The following is a 25134-nucleotide window of genomic DNA, read 5'->3' as shown; positions in this document are numbered from 1 at the left end:
TCCCATCTCAGCCTGAAACACTTCCAATCAAACACTATTTCCACTTACACTATTTATAGTTTTACCAATGGCTTACATCTAACCCAGCAAGTTAAACTCCAGATTGTTCCATTCAAGGCTTAAACTCAAAAATTTAAGGTTTTAACTACATCTTTGTTTCACTCAAGTCTGCTATAACCATTTACTGGTAATAACCAGTCACCTTCTCCAGTATTCCTTTTCAAAAGCTTGGGAGACAGTTTTCTAGTAAGACAAATACATACAGGATAATTTTCACTTTCTTCTCACGTGGAATTTTCATATTTTGGCTTTTCATAGGGATTCTATCTACCTCTTATTCCTCACCTTACTACTAAGTAATCTTAACTCCAAAAATTCTTGAAACTGCTCAAAAATAAGGAATACTTCCCCTCAAACTCCTCCTGTAATCTTCTAGGAAATCCTAATCAAAACCCAAACCCAAAACTATCTATGAAGAGAAGTGACTGGAACCCAAACTGTAGACATTGAGCTAATCTGTTGCAAAAACAAACCCACCCAAAACTATAGCAGAATGTCACACAGTTGCTGTTTCCACTCAGAGTGGTAAAAAGCATCTTAGAGTCACTACAACTAAGACGTTTAAGAAGACGACTCATTTCTTCATAAATATTGTTACAAGGACAGAAGAGATGGTTATTTTCATGTGGAAGATAACAGCATTGATAGTGAATGTCCATTCTGCCCAATCTCTACTGAATTAAACTCTTATCTTAAAAAAAAATAAAAAGGATTGATAATTACTGCAATAACAATAATATCTTAAGAAAAGGAATTTAAAAAACTATGCAATAATTGCAGAGACCAGTAGTCTAATCAAGGAATACTTGTCAAAAGATAATCTGAAGAGCAAAGCCAAAGGCATCAACCATACAGCCAAAGCCCTGAAGCATACTCTGAGTCAACTACTGCTACAAAGTTAAGTTACTTTGAGCATCACAGAGGTCAGGAAAACCAAAACCCTCATATCAGGAACCATATTGCTGGAAATACAACTTTTGTACAGTTGAAAAACATGCAGGAAGGCAAAAGAATTAGAAACTACAAAGAATAAATCAGCTATTCATGAATACAGTAGCAATTAGCAACTTAGAAGTACATCTGAATTAGTGTAGACCATCATACTTTAAGAACGCACAGAAAGATGTCTGAGTGTCTGTACAGCAAGTTACTTGATGCACATCCAGCACTCTCACTCAGCAGCAGTAGGGGAAAAATGGGGAAATAAAGTAAACAAGGAACGACTGAAATGTTAATACTCTAACTATTTAAGCCTAGACATAAATATAAAAAAAAATCAGGCTGCAAGTGTTGTGTTGCAGTAAAATTTCTATAAAGATAACACTGCATAAAAACAATTCTACGGTCACAAGAAAATGGAAAATGTGTGGTCAAAATAATCAGCAAGCTGAGTCAGTGTCAAGTGGGATTTCAATTGGCAAAATATTCTTTCTCTACAGCTTTGTACCTTGAATCCTTATTTTAGTATTGTTGGATGTTACAAGGAAGCTGGTGGGACTCTTCATTAGAAACTTAGTAGCAGTGGAAGTAAGGGGTTCAAACTAAAAGAGGGAGAATTTAGGTTAGATAGTGAGGAAGAAATTGTTCCCTGTGAGGTCAGACTCTCGAACAGATTGCCCAGAGAAGCTGTGGATGCCCCATCCCTGGCAGTATTAAAGGCCAAAGTTGGATGGAGATCTGAACTACTTCAACTACGAGAAGGTATCTCTGCCTATGTCAAGGTGGATGGAATGAGGTGATCTTTAAGGTCCCTTCCAACAAAAGCCGTTCTATGATTCTATACTCATTTTTTTGACAGATGAACAATGATTTGGCAACACTTAGTATAATTACATTTTATTGAAATATTGAAGTTCTTCTTAAAGTGTTACAAAGATATAATACATTCGTAATAAGTGTAAAGGCTCAACATTAAAATGAAAAGACTTAGTAAAAAATATAGATTAGAAGTTACTGCAGCAAAACAAACTCATTGCAATTACATTTATGTTTTGTTTGTTTTGTTGTTTTTGGGCTTTTTTAAAAGAAAACCAGCTACATTGACTGGCACATATAGACAAGATAAAATACAGCAAGAGTTTTCTTCCTCCATGAAGTAATCAATCAAGTAGTAACAAACTGTAACAAACACTGATTTCATGCATAAGTGTAGAGAGGATTTTATACTCTGCATATAGTACTAATTTCAGCTTTTGTACAGCCCCATTTGCAACACATTCCTGCCAAACCCAGAGACTCCCGTTTTCTTCTGGGATACCTGGCCCAAAGGTAGCTGCTCGATTCCACAGGATTTGCATTTCCTGTTCCCCCCCTGTCCTTCTGAACAGCTTCCTCTACCTGGTGAACAAGTTTTTTTAAGTCACCTGCCATCGGTACATATTCATTATAGTAATTTAAACTATACAAGTCCTTAAACATCTCCCATCCAAGAAATGGGCTGCTTCTCTGCAGCTGCTCCACTTCAGGATCCAAAAGTGATTGCAGGTTGAAGCTTCCCAGTAGTTTGTTACTTGCTGTTTGTGCAGAATCTGTTATAAAGAGAAGACTTATCTTAAATTCAGACTGTAGGAGCATCAAAAGGATTACACAGCTCTAAGAAATAGCAACAAAACTCATTCAGTTAGTAATAAGTGAAACACTGTTATGTAGAACTGTCAGTACTTGAGAGTCTTCACACCATGACTTACTTGTAGCTTACTTTTAGCAGAATCTATGTTTTAAAGACTATACTTCCTGTTAGACATGCAGAGTACATGGAAACAACTGTAACTGAAGAAAGGCATCCTGTCACAACTGCAATGTTATTGATAAAGAAGTCTTAATTTTTCCACAGAAACAGAATTTTGTTGTAAAGGCATGTATCCAGAAACACCACAGAGCTGTGTCTTGAGTTGGAAGAATTAGATTAGACCCCTCCTCTCCTGTGCACAATCACACAAAGTAGCATCATGTGAAGAACAAATGTAGGAGGGACTAAATAAGCAAAGATTGTATGTAAACTGATTCCCAGATTGTATTTTTCTATAGCTATTTTTAATTTATGCTTTCCTCTGATTTCTTTCATTTCTCAAGGCATATCAGGGGCTTGCAGAATTTACTTATGACATGCTTCATCTCACTGACAAAAGTGTTCTCAAAAATACAGCCCTGCTTCCTTTCACCTTACACTATTTCTCTTGATTTTACTTCTGCAAGACAAGTGGCATTACTTACTTCAGCTAATGTGAAGAAAAAGAGCTTCTTCAATTCTTAATTAGAAAAGAATCCAAAATAAGTCTTTGTCTTGTCATCTTAATGCTGTTAATACAGTTAAATTTTTCTTTCAGAAAATTGAAAGAACATGAGAATATCCAGCAACTTTTGTATTCACTTAAATATGGCTAATTAGTATATAGAACATAATTTTCAGATAGAACAGCTGCCTGAGTAGGTGCAAAAATAAAAGTAGCTGTAGATACTTTAGTAATTAGATAGTAACTGCCATTTGATAGTCTTTAGTGTGGAGAAGTCTTCTAGTTAGACATCATGCATCATAGTGGAGGGTCCTTAGTGACTGCTGTTCTCAGAAGCTGCTATTAACAAAAAGAAAAGCAAATTTTGCTAAGCAAGGACATAATCCCCACAGAAGCTGTATGTAAGTAATTTGTTATAATTACAAAGGTTACTTTTATCTTTTACTCAACCTGTTAGGGGGAAAAAATTGGCAAAAATTCCCAGAAAACCCAGAGTACTGGCTTCATTAGCTGCCTGAAGTCTTAGGTTATAAAGCGTGTTTAATCAGAAAAAAATAATCTCTTCCATTGCACGTTTTAGCCATAATTCCAACTTTTGTCCTTTTAAAAACGTTATTTTTCAGTATTCAAAATACCAACATAAATTAGAGTAATAATTTAAAATTACTATTGCATTTACCGCAGTTTGAGAACACAGCCCAAAAGATTGTCACCTGGAGCACCAGAGTCCATGCTCCCCAACGTGCCAACTCTTTGATGCAGAGAAGCACCAGAGAGTGATAACATCGCGCGCGATCCCACGTCCGTGGCGCTCCCGCACATCCCAGGAGCTCTTACGGGCAGCGCGGCGTCAGGGCTCGTCCGGGAGGGAAATCCCGGCAGGAGCCCTACTTCGTTCCGCCGACCGAGGACTTACGGAGCCTTGGGAAGGGAGAGAAGCCATAGCGACAGGCATTCCCCAGGGCGTATCAGCCCTGGCCACACGGCCAAGAGAGGGGAGAAGCGTGATTTTGTGGGATTTTATAGTAGAAGCTCCTCTGCGACCGGCAGCCCAGCGCAGCCGCGCGGTATCTCCGAACTGACCAAAAACTTTGCGGATTATCCCGGCAAATAATACCCCAGCACCTGCAGTCCCTTTCCCTCTGAATCTCAGGGCGTCCTTCCAAAAGTCTCGGAAATGCCAACTAGGATCTAGAGGGAAAGCGAGGGAGGGACGGGGACCTTCCCTCAGCGGCTCAGGGCGGGAGGAGCGAGAGGCGCCGCGGGGCGCTCTCCCTTCCCCATTCCCTGCCGTTCTCTCCATCCCTCCTCGCAGGCCGTCGCTCGGCAGCGAGCGAAGCGCCTCGACAGCCGCCTGCCCCTCGGGCTCGCTCCTGGGACACTCACCGGCCGCGGGCGCCGGCTCCACCGCCAGCAGGGAGAGCCGCTTCCAGCGGGACCCGCCGCAGGTGAAGATGACGGCGCGGATAAACTCGCGGCCGCACAGCTTCACCCCGTACCCCTCGCCCGCGGGCAGCACGGCGCCGGGATGCCCCGGCGGTGCCGCACACAGCAGTGCCACGGCGGCGCACAGCAGTCGCAGCTTGGCCATCCCCATCGCGCCGTCCCCGTCCCGCGGGCGCGTTCCCAGCAGACCCGACGGCCGCCACAACGCCCCCGACCGCGGCGTCCAGCCCAGCCCCGCCGCTGCCCGCCGCCCGCCTTTTATGCGCTGCGATCGGCGCTGAGTCACCGCCCCAGCCCCAGCCCGAGCCCCCTCCCCTTCCCCGCTGCCGCGGCTGTCGTCTCCCGCCAGGCGGTCCCTGTGCCTGAAACAGCCGTCGAGGAGCCCTCGGGCAGCGCCTTTCCCTCTTTCTGCCCTGGCTAGCTGTCGCGGCTCTTCACGCCGCCGTGCCTCACCTTTGGCCTCCCTCCTCGGGATCCTGGCCCACACCTTCCCGGAGACATGTCCCTTTTCCTCCGCCGGGTCTGGGCCTCAGTTGTTCCCGTTTGTGGCCAGATAGCAGTGCCGATGCCCTTTCGTATTGCTTTGAAAACGTGAAAAACTTAATTTCGACTGTTTTTGCCATTGTAGGTCTGGAATCTCCAAAACTACCTCTGTGTCCTAAAAATGTTGTCTGACATAAAAAGACAGAAACAAGTGAAGTAAAAGAAATGCACTTTCAAGGAAGTACTTCAGCTGTGGATACTTGAAGGGGGATTTCAAAGCCTGGATTCCTCTCAGGTTTGTTGTACTGGAGGCCTGAGTTCAGTGGCCGCCATAGGCATCCAAGTGTCAGAGATACCCTGGCTCCAATGTGGGCATCCTAGAGAATTAGAGCTCCACATCTGTGTGTCTCCTGAATAGCTGAATAGGGCCCAGCAGGCTCTTGCTGACAAGGGTAGTGGTCTTTGGACTCCATGCAGAACTATGCACTCTGTGAAAGTAAACTTTACTTCTGGATGTGTTTGTTGGCTTGGTTGCTTGTTTTTGTTTTTTTTTTTTTTGTTTTTTGGTTTTTTTTTTTTTTTGTTTGTTTGTTTGTTTGTTTGTTTGTTAGTTTGGTTTTTTTGCCTTTTTTTTTCCAGTACAATAGGACAAGAAGTGGTTGCTGTAACCTTTTATGAGAAGTCATACTGTGAAAAACCAGAAAAGTTAATCTCTCTTAAAATACTTTGAAGCTGTTGTCTGTAGATCTTTTCACATGAAAGCTGTGCCTTCAAACCCTTGACTATTGTTGGCATATAAAAATACCCCTCAAAACTCAATCTAGAAGGAGAGCACAGAGAAGACATACATCTACAGACTAGTGTACAAAGGTGTATGATTCACTTGTGCTGGCCGAGAAGTTACAGTCTCCAGTCACCTCTTCAAGGAGGACTTGGGGTGTTTTACACTGAGCTGGATCTAGAACAAGGCTGTGGAGGGCTAAAATAGTGAGCAAAGTTGTGTTTAACCCCAACCAGCCACTCAGCCCCACCACAGCCACTTGCTCATTCCTGCATTAGTATGACTGGGGAAAGACTTCGAAAAGTGAGCATAATCATGGCAGTTCAACGGAGAAAACAAAACCCAAAACCTGCACACAAAAGCAAAGAAAAATAGGAATTGATTCAGTGCTTCCTGAGGGCACACAGGTATTCAGCCATCTTGGGAAGACAAATGCCATGGCTCCAAATGTACCCTCCTTTCTCCTTCTTCCTTTCTGCCCCCGCTCACCCCCAGTTCATATACCAGTATGATATCCCTTTAGCCATTTTGGGTAATCTGTCCTGACTTTATCTCCTCACAAGCACCCACAGTCCCCTCACCAGTGTGGCAGTACCAAAAGCAGAAAGGGCCTTGGCTCTTATCTGTTCAGCAATAACAAAAACATCTCTCTATTATTAACGCTGTTTTCAGCACAAATCCAAAACACAGACCAATACCAGCCACCGAAAAAATTAAAATCTACCCCAGCCAAATTAAAAATTAAAATCTTCCCCAGCCAAAACCCAGACAGTTTTCTTTTTGGTCCAGTCTTAAGTGTTTCAACAGTGACACCCATTCAACTGTAGGCACCATCATCCAGAATGTTGCTAGGATGCAATCTGCAGAAGTGGAGGCTGCTAATCTGAAATTCCTGAAGAACAAAACCTTGATCTGTTCCTCCCTCAGTTGAAGTCTTACCTACTATACTGTTACAGACAGAAGTTGTGCAGGGGTAATTACGACTTGAATTTTGAGAGCAGCACCTTGATTTTGTTGGTGTTTGATTTTGTTGGACTTTTTCTGTAAATACTATCACATCAGGTGGACTTCTTCAAGGACTTTAAGTTGTCTTCTAGATAACAGATTTGTTTTCGGTGTCTGAAAAGCTGTAGTAATATGAAAAAGCACTACCAGGACAAGGCTAGAAGGATAGTACTTGCTGAGTGATTAGAAAAACTACTATTCAAAACAAAACATGCAGAAGAAGATTAATAATATAAATTTAACAAATCTGAAGTAACTATATAGCTTCCTACTATTTGTTTTTTAAAGAAGAAAAAACAACAGCAGAGCAAAGAAATTAATTTCCATTCATGAGCTATAGGAAGTTTCAAGGCAAGTACATCCAGTATACTGGCTCAATGCAAGTATTTTTTATCTTTTTATTTCCTAAAAAAGGTAAAGATAATTTTTCTACTTCTGTCCTTGCAATAAATTATTAATCTATTGAGCAATAGCAAAGTTTATAGAAGGTAAAGGTGGTTTCATGGAAACTGGGGGCTAAATAAAAAATATATCCTTTAACAATATCTCAGTAACCTGAAATGCCTTGAATTAAAGCCTTATTCCCATGACTCCCAAATGTCAAAGAAAACCAGCAGTAAAACAAAAACTTACTGATTTCATTAGATATTTTCCAGAGACTTAATTTCAAATTCATGCAAATCACTGCTGCAAGAACGACTTAGCTTTTGAAAGATGTCCAAACATGAATTTACAGTATTTCTAAAGTTTGCTTAGTACCATACAGGATTCTTCAATAAATGGGAAATACCACGGTATCAATGTTTTTGATGACCAAGCACAAGCATTATCCAGTTACCTTAATTAGAGGATTGTGCAGTTTAGAAAACAGTTCAATCTTAAGAAAGCTCATAATTGAAAACGTTAAGAAATCCATGCATTCTTGCATAATGAAGTCAAAGGCTGATTAAGAAATAATGCAGAAACAATCTTGTTTGTATACATCCACATAAGTGTCTTCCCTTTCTTTTAAGAGCAGCAACATGCAGTCAGCAATAAAATAACTCCAAAGCACGTAGGAAGGGGCCATGCATTTCAACTTTCCTTATTGTAGGAAGGGGCCCAAACTAGACTCTCCAAAGTGACTTTGCTTGTTTCTCCTCAACACTCATATATACTATCACAACCAGATAAACAAGAGTGAGGTGGAAGCACTTGTGTCTTGCAGGTGGCATGCACTTCCTTGGGTTCATACCTATAACTAGAACATAAACAGCTTAATTTTGGCATCCTAATCATGACTGACTTCTTCCTTTTCCAGAACAATCCTGCTCCAAATGATACTGATTCAGGATGTATGGCTATCAGACATAACAACCAGAAAAACCCAATAGAATTAAGGTGGTAAGAGTAGTGCCTTCAGGCCATAACAGGCTTCCCCTGGAATTGCTCTCCTTTTTTTCCCCCAGTGATTCATGGAAACAAATACAGTTGTTGTGATATATTAAAGTAAGTCTAACAGCTGAGGCCAGTTGAGCACAAATGACAGAAAGGAGTGGGATGTTTTAGGTGCTTTATTTATTTCCATAATAAATATGAGGAATATGGGCAACCCGTGCTGTAAACATGTATTTCCCCAAAGTAAACCTTGTCACCACTAAGCCCCTGTTTTCTTTCACTGTCCTCTGAAGGAAGTTATACCATTCAATTACTCTGTATCTGTCACTGTGTCACAGATATGACTGTGCACAGCACATGCAAGCATTTTGATTAATACACTGGCAGTAGAATTAACTAACTCTGCAACAAAGAACGAGCATCTTCAAAACAAAACCATGCATTTTTCAAAAAAAAAAAAAAAAGCAAAGCAAACAGTAAAAAATAAGGACAATAAAGATGAATAACCCTTAACTCTTTGATGATTTTTGGCACATTCTATGTAGTCCATCTAAATCTATTTCTGGGTTAGACCATCTTGCTTAGAGCCTTTTCCTTAACAAATTTGGTAAATTTCACTGATACTATGTAATATTGGATTAAACTTACCCCATTTCTGTCACATTTTAGTGTGGAGTCTTGCAATAGACTAACATTACTGATCTAAGTTCAAACTTCAGGAGGAAAAAAAATCAAATTTAGTTTGGATGGACTAATATATAGCTACCCTATTATCCCCTAAAACTGCTACCTGGACCATGATTTTGCTCCCTTTAACACTGGCTTTTATTCAAACGCTATAGTCAGGAATCTGTCACAAGAACACAGATGCTGATTCCTAATTCACAGTGGATACGATTAGGGTATTTCCTAATTTTCGAGGATTTTTAAGTAAAACTGTTGTATGTTCTGTTAAAACCATTCTCTTATGAGAATATCTTTCATAGGATTAAAATGTGGGCTAAAAGGCACAGGTGGAGACATAGAAATACCCCAAAAGGCTGGTTCAATTGTTTTTCTTTTTTGGAAGAAAAAGTATCAGTAGATGACAGATATCAAAACATACAAGACTTCTTCAAAATTAAAGGAAGGTGGACTTCAGAACTTGGAGGAAACATAGCAAACACTCTGTTATTCAAAGCAAAAGAAGAAAGTGGAGTACTTGTGTTCATTTTATTACACTGACCAGTAAAACACATCACATTTGAGATCAGTTACTGACTGTATGCATTGTTAACATGCAGGGGACACAACCAATTACAGAAGTGACTGCAGAACTGAAGGCACTTTCAGAAGTCAAACTGTGTAAAATGTGCTATAAGTTTCTTCTGCATTAAGAAGCTTTTGTTTCACTATATTTTTGCCCATCTTATTGTAACAATATTCTAAGTTTAGTTAAGTAGTCTTCAAAATCATATTTGGGTCATTATCTCCAGCTGAAATTTAATTTTTATTTCAACAAATTGTCAGTATAGACTTTGGCTTAATTAATTTTTGGATGCTTTTTGAGCATTTGTTTTTCATTCCACAATTAGATTAATGCTAGAAGAATTTCCATCCAAAACACAAAATAATCTGTTTCTAAACAAGATTTCCAATACAGAAACAATTTTTCCAAGTGAGATATGAGAACATTAAAGTATACAAAAACTATATTCTTGGGATATACCATGTTAGAGTAAAGACATGCAAAAATCACTCAGTTTTTCAGTACTTGTAAGGCCACTTGGATCTACTCATTACAAAAACATACATTAATAATTTTGCTTGCGCCTAGCCTAAGTTAATATCCATCTTAGTAGTGAAACTCTGATTTCAATTATCAAAAAACAAATTATCCCGAATTTCAGAATGTTGAACATGCATGAAAAAGATTCAGGAAATAGCTACATAATTTGTTTCCTCTTTTTCAGAAGCTATCTCTTCTCATACTTCAACACAGTTTTCCCTAAGAGTAAAACACACAGTTAGCAAGTTATGTGTTTACTTCTGAACCTACTTCTGATAAAAGCTGTTTATTCCAGAACTTGAAGCAGAGATGGTGAGTTCACTGCCTAAAGAACAGCACATAAAAAGTGTCTTATTTTTCAAAGGAATTAACTGCCTGCTCCTGACTTCAAATTTAGCTGTGTATCCTGAAATGTATTTGCAAATGGTATATATTTATTTATATCATGTATATATTTATACAAACTTATAACTACCAATTACCATATCTTTACTGATTATACTGAGTTTGGTCAATACCAGACTTTTTAAATACAGGTGAAAGTTATTTTCAGTCTCTGAATAAATAATTCAAATTCAATATTTCATTATAAACAAGGAAAATATACTACAGAATAATGAATATTTTTAAGAGATACATATAATATGAAACCAATTGCTTTAGAAAGTTCTATTTTTAAAAAATCCATTAAATTTTGATTTTATAAGTGCTCGTAATCTTATCAATTTTTAAATTATTTAATTATGTTAAAATGTAGTATTACAATCATATTTCAGATATGTGGCTTTAATACCATCTTCCAATTTTTCAATGAAGAAATTGCTCTGAGATATTCTGATTTTCTACAAATCTTTAAATGTGCGAGGTCCTTCAGGCAATTCCATCAAAGTGTTCCGTGTGTTAAGTATGTTCTCTGCTTCACCTTAGATTTTAAAAAAGGAAAAAAAAACAGTAAAAAAAGGGAAAAAAAAGAAAATTAAATTAAAAAAGGGTCCATTTTCTCAGTCTTACAGCCAGAAAACAAAGAAGGGAAAAAACTTAAGAAACTGATTTAACCATTCTTGTTTGGACCACATTAGCAAAATAGCAAGTCATTACTATGTATTTTATAAATAAGCTGATGTCAATATACTAGCAAAGTTGTCTCTGAGGAATTTTGGACTGGTGGGGTAATTAGGAATCTGAGAAGAAAGTGGATCAGACATTCACATGAAGGTGTACATAAGCTTTAACAAGTAAACTTGTACACAGTGTCACAGATGTACCATATTTGGGCACAATCTTTCTTTGTGCCTCAGGACTAGCCTAAAAGATGTCAGAATGTGGGCAGCACAGGACCTGAAGAAGCATTGCTCAAAGCCCACTGCTCACAAAAAGCTTTGCTAAGACAGTTACCTAAACACAAAGCATAGCAGGGAAAAGTTGTAGAGTGCAGAATGCTCTGGGTAAGGCTGGAATGAAAACATCTAGGACAGAGAATCCAAAAAACAAAGATACAGACTGAACATCTTACATAGGTTGTGGTGGTCTGATTGTGATATAAGAAGAGATGAAGATTAGGCAAAGAATGTGTTTGTTTTGGCTGATGCCATTTGGCACAATGCCAACAATCTTTTTTATCTATGTCTTAAGTCCCAGCTTTATGATTCTTACAGCAGTGGTTTGAAACTGCATTTATGTGTGATCAGCCTGACTAAATATTGCAATGCAGTCAGGATTATGGTCATTCTGTAAAACAGGTCTGAGTGCTGACATCTCCCAGCTGTAAGTTTTATAGTACTACAGTGCCTGGGACCATCAGTAATATCCAACACTCCCACAACATCAGTCAGTTGCATATAGCATCTGATTATGAAATAGAAAGAGATCTTTCTCTTTCATAAGAGGGGACAGAGATGTAGATAGACAAATCTCTGTGCCTGTCCCTCACATGTACTAGAGGACATTGCCCCACTGACTGCTCAGGACACAAGGACTCAGCTATCTAAATCTCAGAAAAGGTAGCCAGAGCTCTATTGCTTAATGGAGACATCCTGTGCAATTAGAGGCTGGCCATAAAATCCATCCCCTCCTCTAACAATTTGTGTGGAAAACACCAGTGTATGCCTGGACTAGGAGGAAAAACAAAACAGCAAGGTCAAGAACACAGACAGCAGGTTAATTCTTTGTGTCCTCAGAGGTTTAGAAAAGACAGTTTGACAGTTGTTCTGTAACCCTGACATACCCAAAAGATTAGGTCCTGATACACAGCCCTGGAAACTTAGGGCTTTCGAATAGCACAAGCAGAACTCAAAGCAGGAATTTCCCACTATGTCTTCAGTTTTGGGTTTTTAATTAGCCCAAGCTATAAAGCAGGAAAAAATACCCTTCCAATATTCCAGTGTGGAAAAATACTAAAATAATGAGATAATTTTTGGTCAAGTAGGCTAGAGACAGAAGAAAAAAAAATATAAGCAAGATCAGAAACAAAATGCCTAACGAAAGAGAAACAATTAAACCTTTCAGGGGTATAAAATTATGCCAAAGGATGAAAGGCAGCAGATGCAAATGTTATGTGATTAAGTTAGTTCAGATACAAGGTTCACCATGCAGCACAGAAATAATTGCAGGTTATCTTAGGAGAGGGAATTGGCTATGAGGTTGATGATATACCCTGGAAGAAAGAGACCCAGGTATACCCTGGAAGAAAGAGACCATTTAAAGAAAGAACAGTAAAGGGAATGGTGCATACATTCTTTATTACACCAGAGAGATTAAGCATGGCATGCACCAACAGAATAAATAGACAAGCAGAGAAATGGTTGCAAAGGTATGGGAGTGAACACAAGGATCAGTTGAGTATTGAGAATAAACATTGTGGCTGCAGGTCAATTGTGTCATAAAACCTTCTCTTCAACTATGTAATTTTAACCATAAAATAAAAATGAACTCCTGAACCTGATTTCCAGACCAGATTCATCCAGGCTATTCCATTTCCTTTTAATCCAGTGCTGATATTGGTAATGAGTTTAATTTCCTTCTCTTACTTTCCTTTATCCTATCCTGTAAGTAGGATCTGTAGACCCAAATCTCTCACATCTTTTTAAAAAGCTAAACAAATTAATCACTTTTTTTTTTCTCTTGCAAGGCAGTTTGTCATTCCCTAATAGTTTTAGCTTTTCAGTATATAAGTACAGATTCCCTTTCCAGAAGTGATCTGAATTACATGTAAATTTCCACAAGAGTTATTATTTTCCTGCACCTTCCCATCTGTACTCTGTTTGTACTAAGTTTGTGAAATATGCATCCCTGGATATATTTGAAAGACCTTTGGACATTTTCCTGGGCAATTGGTTATGGATGATCCTGTCTGAGCAGGGGGCTTGGACCAGACAACCTTCAGAGATTCCTTTCAACCTCAACCATGCCATGATACGAGGAAACCTCACTTGATGTTTCTAGTTGATGAATCTTGATGTTAGAAACTTGATGTTTCTAATACAAAATGTTATTTTCTATTTGGTTATACAGTTTCTTTTCTGAAAAACATTTTCACAAGCCTTGCATACTGCTGAGGTTCTTCTAACGGATCTGAAGTGCTGAAGATGACTTTTCCTATTTGGAAAGCAATAGGATACCACATTGCCCCTTTTCAACCTATACAGGACCACATAGTACACAGTAAACACATTACATATAAATCCTAAATTCCAAGTACTAATTCTGCTCTGTGTGTACTAATCTCCTTTTCAACACTTTGATTTCCAAGAACTACCCTTTCTTCCCTATGCTTAAGTAACTCTTCATATTAAAATCCAGAGAAGTTTGTTCAATGCTGTTGGGGAAATATTCACAGGTATACAATCCTGCATCACCTAAATGTATTTGCACCTGCATGTAGGAGGAACTACTGCAGATTTTGTCTAATTAACCTACCACTATTTTCAATGAAGCATACAGAGTTAGGAAACCTAAGTGTTAGATCTGGAGGCTAAAGACTAAGTGCTGAAAAACTTAGTCATATGTTTCAATATGATTGTGCAGACAAGACAACCAAGCTAGTTAACTAAGTTAATTTGTGAAGGTGACAAGCTATGCTTGTTTTCAAGACATGCTGTTTTCACTTACAGTCAACACTTACTGAGCCAGTCTCCTTCACTAGGAATCAGAGATAACATAAATGCATCTCCATAAACTCCGAGCAACTATGGTAAAAAATAACTACTTTTAATGCAAAACCAAGACCCAGCAAAATAGAAATATATAATGTAATATATTTTCTGTTAGGGAATAAACTTCATACCCAGTTGTTAAAACTACAGCAGCAAGTCCAAAAAATGTCCCAAAATATTTGAGAAATTCTCATGTCCAAGCAATCTGCATGGCTGTTTGTCTCTCTCTCAACAGGTTCTGCAGTGCTTTCCAGCCAAAGAAGGGAGACTGGTTAAACAAAATTAAGTCATCCATTTATTTTAAAGATTGACTCAATCTGTCAGTGGTCTATAAATCCAAAACACTAACTAAGAAGGCAATCTTTCATGGCTTTTATTGAGAATGGCCTTCTTCAGTAATAGTTTCTACCAAAAAACATTTAGGTCAATTAGCAAAAGCTTTTATGCAGAATCTTTCTAGTTGTGCTTCTCAATGTCCAGACAACCAAAACTGAAGTGTTAGGTTTTGAGTGGGACCCAAGTCTCAGCAAGACTCTCTAGATTAAGATTCTCTGACCTTCACATTTCCATGGTGATTCATACAGTACCTGCTTCCCCAATTCATTCTACTTAATTCTAATCTAGTTGTAATAATTTTAGAGTCAATCTTGACACCTCTTTGCCCTTTGAGGATTTCCTTTTCCTCATGATGCATCATAAAGCTAATAACTCTTCTGCAATACCACAGTTGCAAATACAGAAAAGCACTGTGAAGACAACAGATCTTTTATAGATAATGAATATATATCAAAAGTCCATAAGGAAATACTTCTGTAACTAAAATAAAAAACAGTAAAAAAGTACAATCTAGTCAATATATTCACATGTCCAGGAAGAACTTTTTATGGTACAGAAGAATAAAAAAGCAGATTATTAATTTTTTTTTTTTAATTACATGTCTCATCTAAACCTACTGGTACATTTTCATTAAATAAGGTAAATTCAGTATTTCTCAAAAGTTCCTCTCAACTATATAGAACACACAAAAAAAAATTCCTTTTTAGAGTGATGAAAAAATAATAATTGTGTCAAAAATAAGCAGTCTGAAATCAAAGTGGAGAAGTTTGTTAACAGAACAAGAAGAAGTCTTCTTCGCAGCAATGTTTATAACTCATCTTGTGGGGAAAAAATTGAACACCTGGGTTTGTATGTCTAGGCTAGCTAACCAAGTTGGATGAGAAGTTCAACAAGGTACAGTAAACAGAATACCAGCTGCTTAAATGAGTGTATTCTAGGGAAGAAAGAACAAAGACTGAATTCAGAAAGTTCTCTTCTATTGAATCTCTAAAAGTAATTAAATATGTTCTTTTCTCCTGCTTTCTAATTCAAGAATAATTTAAAGGATTTGTAATTACTTAAGGTTTCCACCCACTTATTCACCTCCATTACTATTGATTTAGCCTGAACAGAACAATTTCTGTTAAATTGTTACTAATTATTTCTTCATACTATGTTGATCTTGCTATCTTATTTACACGTTCATTCAGTACCTAGATAGGTAGAAATAATTTTGAGACAGCATAATGAAAAAAGGACAGATCTAATTACATATAATTGTACACAGTAGGAAAAACAACATTCACTATAGTCTCACAGTACTATTTCATCTGTTTCTCTTTCCTCAAGACTTACATTGCAATTGTTATTCTCACAAAAAATATCAACAGGCTTTACCTTTCTGATAGCCATAATTTTCAGATTGCTTTGTTTTGGTTTTCTTTTTTTTTCAGAAGAAGTAATTATATAATGGCTGACAAACCACTTAATAAAATATCAAAATAATTAGATTTTATTTTGTTACCAACAAGACAGCTGGAAATTCTAAAATAAACAAGTACACTGCCCATTAATTACACCCATTTTGGTCCCAAATATCCTAAGCCTGGTAAATTGCTGAGGGCTGACGTGATACGATAAAATAATGACATGTAATATCCATTTAATGACTTTATTTTCATCTTCAGTGTGATTATAGATGTAGTTTCCACATATGTGAAAAGTATTAAGGGACCGTTTGTTTGCCTGTCAGCACAGATAAGGGCCTGTGCTTCCAAGATGCACAGTATTACCCTAAATGAGCTTCAATTTGAAGAAGCACGTGGTAGGGAAGTGGGACAAGGATATGCTGATGAAATATAAGTCTTGCTAAAAGGGAACAATGGAGAAAAAGAAAAACAGACGGTTTAACATGCCCAGTGTTTAGGAAGTAGTAAGTATAGCATAAAAAGAAGGCTGTAAATCCAAACGTACAAAAGTAAACTAAAGGATCCCAACATGATTTCTTAAAAAACAAATACACACATACACAAAAAAAAAAAACCAAACCCTGAAAAACCCCAACAAAAAAAAACCCCTCACACTGGTTATACTTTGACAGCTCTTTGAAACCCAAGTGCTGAAACAAAAAGATAAACAATAAATTAAAACAAACACCATGCTGTAGGAGACTGTCATATCAATTTACAGAAGCCCAAGGGTACTTCCATGTATATCTACAAGTAGTTAATATAAATAACCTACTATACTTGAAAACAACTTGTTTTCTATATTATAGACAGCAGCCAGATAACATTATCAAAAATTTTTCATATTCTTTTCTAACTAGATGTTTTTTCTTTCACTTGAGAGAAACAATCCTCAACTTTCTCCATCAAAAAATAAGTGGTGCAATGAAATGCATAGAAAAATGCCCGTAATCCCTTTTCTTTGAGCAAACTTCTACATAGATGTAAAATTTAAACCAGATGAAACACAATACTGTATTTAAATTAATTTCTCAAAAAAAGATGTGTTGGAGGGAAGTTTTAGAATTATGAATCTTAAAGATGATTCTCTTTGTACATGGCAAAATGTGACAGCCAAAAAACAATGCTTTTAGAGGAATACTAATCCACAGAAGGCAGTAAAAAGCAGGTCAAGTGACATTTGGCTAAAAGAATAATTTAATTCTTACTTTTATTGAAGTTTTATGATATCACGATGAATAGTTTACAAGACCTATTTTGTCCATAAAATTACAATATAGAACCAAGAAAGCCCTGAGATGAGTTGGGGCATCCTAAGTAAGCTACAGTACTGACGCAGAGATTTGTAAAGCAATTTTTATTTAGTCATAATTTATACAGAGAAAACTTAGTAACAATACATGAACACATGCTCCAAAACCCCTTTGAACTTATGTGGTTTTATGCCAAACTCAGGATAACATCTCTCAAATGTCAGAAGTTCCCTTTATTCTGTACTCCTTAATTCCAAAAAAATCTTCATTCATGCTTTCCATTTCCAAGATCAGTTTAGTTACTTGACATAGTTTCATCTTGCAAAACAAAAGACTACAGTGCTGTAGCTGTTAGGATTACAACAGGAATCTAAGTAATGAAGAGATTTTTTCTAAGTGTTCTAAGTGTTCCAGGGCAATTCCACACTGAGTCCATTGGATTTCAAAGTCTGCTCAAGGAAAAGGAAAAACTGAGCAACAATTATGGCCAAAGTTGTCCTACTAAATACTGCTTCATCACATGACTTAAATTTAACAGATTAACTGTAGAAAACCAGTTTGGAGTACACCTGAGCTCTTTTCAGGGAGCTCTGTAGCCACTGTGTAGCACAAGAGGGAACACCTCTCTGGCATATTCTGACAAAGCAGACAAAAAGCAGGGCACCTGCCTCTCCTGTGCAATCAGCAACTGCTTTAGCATGTCCAGACCTGACATCTGATCAGGTTAAATAGGTTTAAAAGCAATGCTTGACTGTAAAAGAGTATATACCTTTAAATAAATTTTGGATGCTCTAAGTGTCAAAACGAAACACCTACATGGGCACTCAGGCAACTCCTCTAAACAAGTCTTTTAAAAATTAAAGCATTTCATGTGCAATATTCTTATGCGTATCCATTTAACATGACAATCTTAAATGAATATCTGGAGCTTGAGCAGTTTTGAATGACCAAGATATCCTGATGTGCTGGCCTTAAACTGGCGAACAACTAGATCTTGGTAGATCTTAAGGCAAAAAAAAGTGCCTTAAGCGACTGCCTTAAGTTGACCTTAAGGCAGTTAGGATTTGAAAACATATGTATATAGGAAAAGACTCAGGAGTCTACCACAAAAAACGACTTGAAATTAGATGAAAGAAAACCAAACCATGTTTGACAGCAGTTCAAATCAATATCCCATTTTCAGCTGTTAATTTCCTAGTAACTGTGTCTTATTTTCCTCCACATGTGTTCTATCGAAAATGTCAGTCACACTGGGATAGTGAAAGACTTCTGATCTATTAACATGCAGATTTTATGAAAAACATGAAGTCCTACTGTCTTAGGACTTACTTTACAATATTTTTTAAAATTACTTCTTTTCTCATTATGGCAGAACGGAAGTAAGAATTAAGGACAGTTGGTATTAATTTTTACTGAAAAATATTTTATAAAATTTTATAGCTATTAAGACAAAAAAAGTATGTCATTCAGACTTAGAAGAGATGCACAGTAGTTTATTTAGAAAAGCCTTACTGATGGGAGAAGCTGATTATTGAGAAAACAAGCCACAGGTACACATCACAGATATCAGGTGAACAAGCATTCACCATACAAGTGTCATGTCTTAGGGAACAAATTCTACTTCATTTTAAGTACACAAATGGCCCACCTACATAGCCATAAAAACTTCAATAGGAATGATTTATGTGACTAGACTTGCACTAAAAACTACAGAAAAAGGATCTGAAGTGTAGCTTTAGAAAAGGAGGAGGAGAGATACTGTAATTTTCCTAGCCAGGTTGCTGTGCATAGCACAAGAGAGCTGAAGCTGTAATGTGGATGCATGGGTGCACATCCAAGCATGCTTTTCAATTACTTGTATCCTGTAACAATCAGACCATGATTTTATAAACACAGTTAATATAATAATAAAGAAGTCACAATAGCAACTTCTATATTGGCAAAAAATATTGATTGCATAATTAAAAAAATTAAGTACAGTATTACAAAATAAATGGGTACTAGTAGCAAGTGACATTTTAAATTTTATTACACTCTCAAGAGGACCCAATTAGAAATAACTTTCCCATTTTTTCCTTTAAATACAGCTAGTAGTTTCTCAACACTGTGTAAGCAACTGTAAGGGCTGATTGGGATTTTGAAGTCTGCCACACAGAAACTGTAAGAGTAAAAGGAAATCAATGTTACAAAATGAATCATGACAGATGAAGAGAAGTGAGGCACAGAGGAAAAGGTCAGTTACTGTGAAACTGATAATGCTAATAAACTAGTCAGTGGTAACCATCCTTATCATTTCTACTGATTATTCTTCAGACTGCCACAGTGATGTCAAACCACACAAAAGAGCATTTATACCATCATTTCATTGATTAAAATCCTGTGGGAGAAAATTCTCATCTGAAATAATTTAATTGACTTTGACAACTTGCAAAAAAACCCTCTCTGGATTACAAGTCACATCTTCACTAGACTAGAAATTTCTCATACTTTAGACTCTTAGCTTGTTTTCTCTCTTCCATATTCAGATGCTGTAGATGGAATGGATGCTACTTTGGTTTTGTATCCCCAAATGGGATGGAAGGTGGTGTAAAAATACTCAATAGAAATGAAAAGCAGAGCCAGTGTGAAATGCTCTCTTCTTCACTGCCCACATGTATTAAACATAATTTCAATGGTATATTTTGTGTGAGTCTATGTGTCTGTGAGGAGGAAGACACAGTAATCACTCCTCAATAAAGAGGCAATTTGCAACCCAATAAGCTTAATGGCTCTCCTGGGAGATATGCTCTTTTACCCAACCTGTCTAAAATATTGGGCTGGACAAACAGCTTGAGAGCAGTCATGGCAGTAAAATTATAGAGAACATATTTCATGTCACTATCATTAAGACATAATTATACTGATGTCCTGGTAAACAGATATTTGGACAGGAAAGGAATTAACTACCTTATAAGAAATAATCAGATAAACACTATCTCTGCTTAAGTTCTGAAATCCAGTATATAAATCTAAGAAAACTGAAACTTGAAGAAACTTTTGGGATACCCTTACACTCACGTGAAAGAGCTCTCCAGTTTTGGAACAGGTTAATACATCTGTTATAGGCCATGGCTGCTCTGCCATATTAGGTGATTTTCACTTACAGTTTTTCTTATTTTTCACTTACAAACACTCTGAAAGTGTTCTTTTAAAAAGTACTAACTTCTAACTTCTGAGGACTCAGAGCTGCAATGAAAAATAAGGCTTAAGTTAAAAAAAAAGTGACAATCACACATAAAAAAATCTGCCAATCCCTTCCAAATTATGTATGAAAGTTAGTGTGCAGATAGTACAGCTACATGTGGCATTTTATCGGCAGATGAAAGTTTAAAAGCTCATGTGACTTATCCTCGGTGTCCTTCTTTCCAATCAATAGGTAAAACAAGAAGCTGCTGCAAATGGTTCTTTGGCAAAAATAAATGAAAAATAGGATAGTGATATCTATCTCTACACCACCATTTTAAACCACAGAGCAATTAAAATTATTAGGACTGCAAGAAACTGCACTTTAAAAAGAAAACTTAATTTTTAAAGCTTCCCCATGCAAAGACAGATTACAAATAATTTACAAACAAAGAGTTATCAGAAAAAGAAAAGGATCTTACAACATTAGCCACAAGCCAGAATGCAAACTCCACTGAAAAAAAAATCACACAGAATCACAAAATATTCTGAGTTGGAAAGGACCCACCAGGACTGAGTCCCTACCCTTGACTGCATAGTCACGGATGGAACTCATGACCTTGGTGTTATTAACACCAAATCCTTTATATTCCTTTTGTTGCCAATAAGGTACTGGAATTGCACTCCTTATAAAGAAGAAATCATATCAAAAGCCCTTAAATCCATGTGAGATTTTGTGCTGCACAAAGGACAGACTCTATCTAATGGGCAAAGCATGAAAGTAAAATTCCTTGGCAGTAACCCAGCACTCTTATTTTTCTTCTGTGTGGCTTTTAGGCAACAAACATGCAGCAGAGTGCAGAAGGGCATCCACCACCTGTACTTAATAATCTTATCAACAAAAGTAAGTGAAGTTTTAAGGTACTATTACCAGCATTCAGAATTCTCAGAAGTTTTATACAAGCTTTATAGAGACAAACCAAAGTCATTGAACAGCTAGTTATGTAAAAAGCAGTTATCAATGTTCAAGGAACAGTACAATAGATCAAGACATAAAACAAAGAGTTAATGTCACAATATCAAGTCATTTCAATATCTGACTAATAACTGAATAAGAGCTTTTCTCCACCTCCTGCAAACTTAACATTCAGGAAATAGTATTTCATAGAAAGCAAGTCAAAGACTAAATTTTACTTCAGTGGACTTAACAAAAGACTAAAATGATAGGTTTGCTCTACTAAGATGAAAGGAATTATGGAAATTTTGTTTTGTCACAGGAAGAAGCTTCAGAAGGCATTTTTTCTTTGAAGTCAGTTAAATTCCTCCAACAAATTGAGACTAAACATATAAAGGTAAGCCAGAGGTGCACCCCCAAGCAAGATAAAATTTGCAAGCTGTATTCACAATGATATGTACTAGTCACAGATATTCCCCCCCAAAATGCTGGTATAATTGATTCAACTGAATAAATTAAATTAATATTTGTCTCACTACCAGTGCAGCAAGCAGTCTGTTTTGCATCTTTTTCCTGGCAGTCATTACATATTAGAAATAGCTATTAAAATCTGCTCTTGGTTAACCACTTTATTTGTTTCTTTACTGTGATCAGGCAGAGTATACAATCTGTCAGCTAATACGAACCAAACTGGCTTTTTTTCCTGCAAGAGAGATGGTTCTAATCTTCCTCCGTATAGCTATCATTTATCTTGTTCTGCTCCATTTGATGAGCAGAAACTAATAAGGATATAGAATTTTTACCAGAGAGCATTTATTTCCCAGAATTAAGCCCAGATCACCTAAGGGGCAAAACAATTTATGTAAGGCTTCAAGACAAATGCATTAGTGATGTCGTAAGCGCTACTAGTATCTTGTCAATAGAAAACAAATCTAGCTATTTCCCACCCCAAAGGGAAACAGATGGTAGTAATCTGGAAAGGCAAAACTTGCTTACATTTTACTTCATGAGGAAGAATGGGAACAATTGGTTTCATTTTAATAGAACTAAAAAAAAAGTATTTTTGACTAAATTTCACTGAAAACTTTGGGGAGTAGAAGGTTAGTGATTTACAAGACTCTGAAGAAAATGACTCAGTGTCTGAGACATTAAGAGAAATTAAATTTTTCAGGTATCATCATAGAGGTGGTTGATCTTTTACTAACAAAGATAAGGTGACAAATCTGTAGATGGAAAAATGTCATCACAAAAAGTTTTATTAGGCACAAGAAGAACTGCAGAAACCTGTGTCAGTACTTTCATTTTTTTATCAATGGAAGTGAAGAAGCAGGAAAAAAATTTTCTTGTTCAGAAACTCACTGGCATTTTAACATTAGCCATTTTTCCTGCCAAGAGTCAAAACATAGCACACATATGCATTTCAAGCACCACTTCATTTTAAGATCAACTGGTAAATAATTTATAGCATTTTAACTGAGTAATGCATTAGTTGAATTTACTAAGGAGAAAAAAAAAAAAAAAAAAAAAAAAAAAAAAAAAAAAAAAAGAACAGAACCCCAAAATTGTATTTGTAAATATAATCCTCTTTAAATGAAAGAGATGTCATCTCCCCCCTGCCCTTACTCATACTCTCTTTTTCATTCCTACCTATAGCTCATTACTCAAGAAGAATCCCAGAATAAAGGACCAGGACATGTGCAAGAACAAAAAATAGGCTTATGAGGTTCAGGGCCAGGATTTGGACATGATGATCCTGATAGCTCCATTTCACTCAGCATATTCTATGATTCTATGAATTCCTTTTACCTGTTTAAGATGGAGTACTAAGACTGAACCTACTAGGTATCAAAAAGACTTTAATGTTTTTGTTTTTCAAAAGTTTTGGTTTTTCCTCATCCAATTTCCATTAGCATTTTGCATTTGTCTTTAAGAATGTGGTCCAGTGTCTAGTTTCTAATAAAACCTCTACTGACCTATCTTAATATTATCTGTACTTTCTTAATATATTTTTAATTCTAAGGAATTGAAAACTAGGAGAGGAGGTCAGAGGAGACCTATAAGCTGTCTGATAAATAAATCAGGTTTTCCTCATCTCTCACTCACAAAATTATCAGTATCTGTAGTAAAGGAAGTCCAGCAAAGTGCTATGTATAGAATATAAGATTCAGTTCAAATATCACAAACCCAATAAGTTAAGGAAGGTGTACATTTGTATAGAAACATTATCTTCTTAAATATGCAGATACAAATACTGCTTGTACTTTATCTCTGCTAAATGTGTAATCTAATTTTTCACTTGAAGATATGTTTAAAATGCTTCAGTTGTCTCTTTTACTATACATCCTGTCACATATCCATAGCAACTTCACTAGAAGTTTCTTAAGAAGGAAGAACTTCAAAAACTACTAGAGGGTTACCTAGATTATCAAACAGAATCCAATAAGAAACACACTTAAAACTCCTGCTGGAAGGTTCAAACTTATTTCTTACTGGGCAAACACAAATGTTACAATTTCTTTGTACATTTTCAAAAAGACATTGAGGTGAAAAGCAAACACCAGTAATAAACAGCTGTGTAACTGAAGTTAAAACATCTTCTTTTCAGATACACATGAGTGTCTGGATATAAACTGAAATGTAGTCCTGTTCCATCTCTTATAATAGGTCTATATTTTAAAATTGGTTTTATGTCTTTATTTCAGAGAAAAAAAAAAGGATATAATTTAGTCAAATGATATGGTCAATTAATAAGCATCTACAGAGTACTTCCATACATTCATTTCAGATTTAAGGACAAAGTGTTAAACATAAAAACTGCCTTGTTACTTTAATTTATTGCCATTCAAAGCAAACCTCTTAAGGCAATACAATCCTGGCAGGAAGGTAAAGTAATCATGCTATGGTCTGCACCTAACCAAGAGCTGACAGTGTAGAGGAAAGAAAACATATGATATTAAGTTGCATTTATCTATGCTTTCAGGGAGTTTTTGATACTTTTCTCCAAAACCAGATACTTTTGTCACACACTTTTTGTAACATTAAATTACATTCTAATGATATTAATATTACATTAACATAACATTAATATCACATTAGTATATATGATGAAATAATATCCTGAAGAATTTTCTTACAAAACTGAGAGCTTTACTGCCATTTATAGATATAGCAAACACTCACTGGAAGTTTCACTTCAATCTGATTCATGAATGTATGTGACATGGCTTGTGCACACAGTGTACAATGCATATATGTTACTCCACAGGCAAGAGCTGAAGAACATGAAAACAAAGCATACTTGAATGCCATTTTCAGAAGTGGAAATCTTATGATTTATAATTTGAATGAGCTAAATAAGATGTTTCTTCTGATAAAGATACGTTAGGCATTTCCATGTTGTGTCAAAAGAAAATTTCACTTACAGAAGAAAATGTTATATAATTTGTATCTATGAAAAAGCAGACTGTGCCTTACTGAACTAGAGGATGAGTTTCCCTAGCAATGTTTTATACTATCTGCCCACTTATTCCACAATTTTAACTAATTGAGGAAGAAATGCCTTTAGTTTTTATTTCCTTTATTAATTTGCATCACTGTCAAAACTTCAAAAGAAGCTGTTAAAAGAAAGCAGGGTTGGTGGGGGTGGAGTGTCGGGGGGTGGGCAGGGAAAGACCAT

The 25134-nt window shown here is 36.7% G+C and overlaps 2 protein-coding genes across 2 annotated transcripts in view; both read right to left on the bottom strand.

The window, feature by feature from the left end:
* Window positions 1-1880: 1880 nt before the first annotated feature.
* On the bottom strand, window positions 1881-4910 carry LOC137464673 (relaxin-3-like). The gene is made up of 2 exons (XM_068176119.1): window positions 4680-4910; window positions 1881-2588 (listed from the first exon to the last, which is right to left on the bottom strand). Exons 1-2 carry the CDS (start codon window positions 4888-4890, stop codon window positions 2221-2223), a joined length of 579 nt encoding a protein of 192 aa, XP_068032220.1. The 5' UTR covers window positions 4891-4910; the 3' UTR covers window positions 1881-2220.
* A 5509-nt stretch (window positions 4911-10419) lies between these two features.
* Window positions 10420-25134, bottom strand: part of PLGRKT (plasminogen receptor with a C-terminal lysine) — a 32259-nt gene continuing 17544 nt past the window's right edge. Inside the window, 5 exon segments of the mRNA XM_068177360.1 lie at window positions 10420-10478; window positions 10947-11075; window positions 11549-11619; window positions 14436-14550; window positions 21249-21264. Coding sequence (XP_068033461.1) covers window positions 10420-10478; window positions 10947-11075; window positions 11549-11619; window positions 14436-14550; window positions 21249-21264 — 390 coding nt within the window.

This window comes from Anomalospiza imberbis, chromosome Z (genome assembly GCF_031753505.1).
Source record: "Anomalospiza imberbis isolate Cuckoo-Finch-1a 21T00152 chromosome Z, ASM3175350v1, whole genome shotgun sequence".
Classification (NCBI taxonomy): Eukaryota; Metazoa; Chordata; class Aves; order Passeriformes; family Viduidae; genus Anomalospiza; species Anomalospiza imberbis.
This window is presented reverse-complemented; position numbering and strand designations above follow the sequence as displayed.

What these genes read in the sequence shown, in the direction of transcription:
- LOC137464673 (XM_068176119.1), bottom strand. Translation starts at nt 4,890, where the DNA reads ATGGGGATGGCCAAGCTGCGACTGCTGTGCGCCGCCGTGGCACTGCTG. An exon ending in GGAGCCGGCGCCCGCGGCCG is followed by an intron (nt 2,589 to 4,679) that starts GTGAGTGTCCCA and finishes TCTTTATAACAG; the next exon opens with ATTCTGCACAAACAGCAAGT.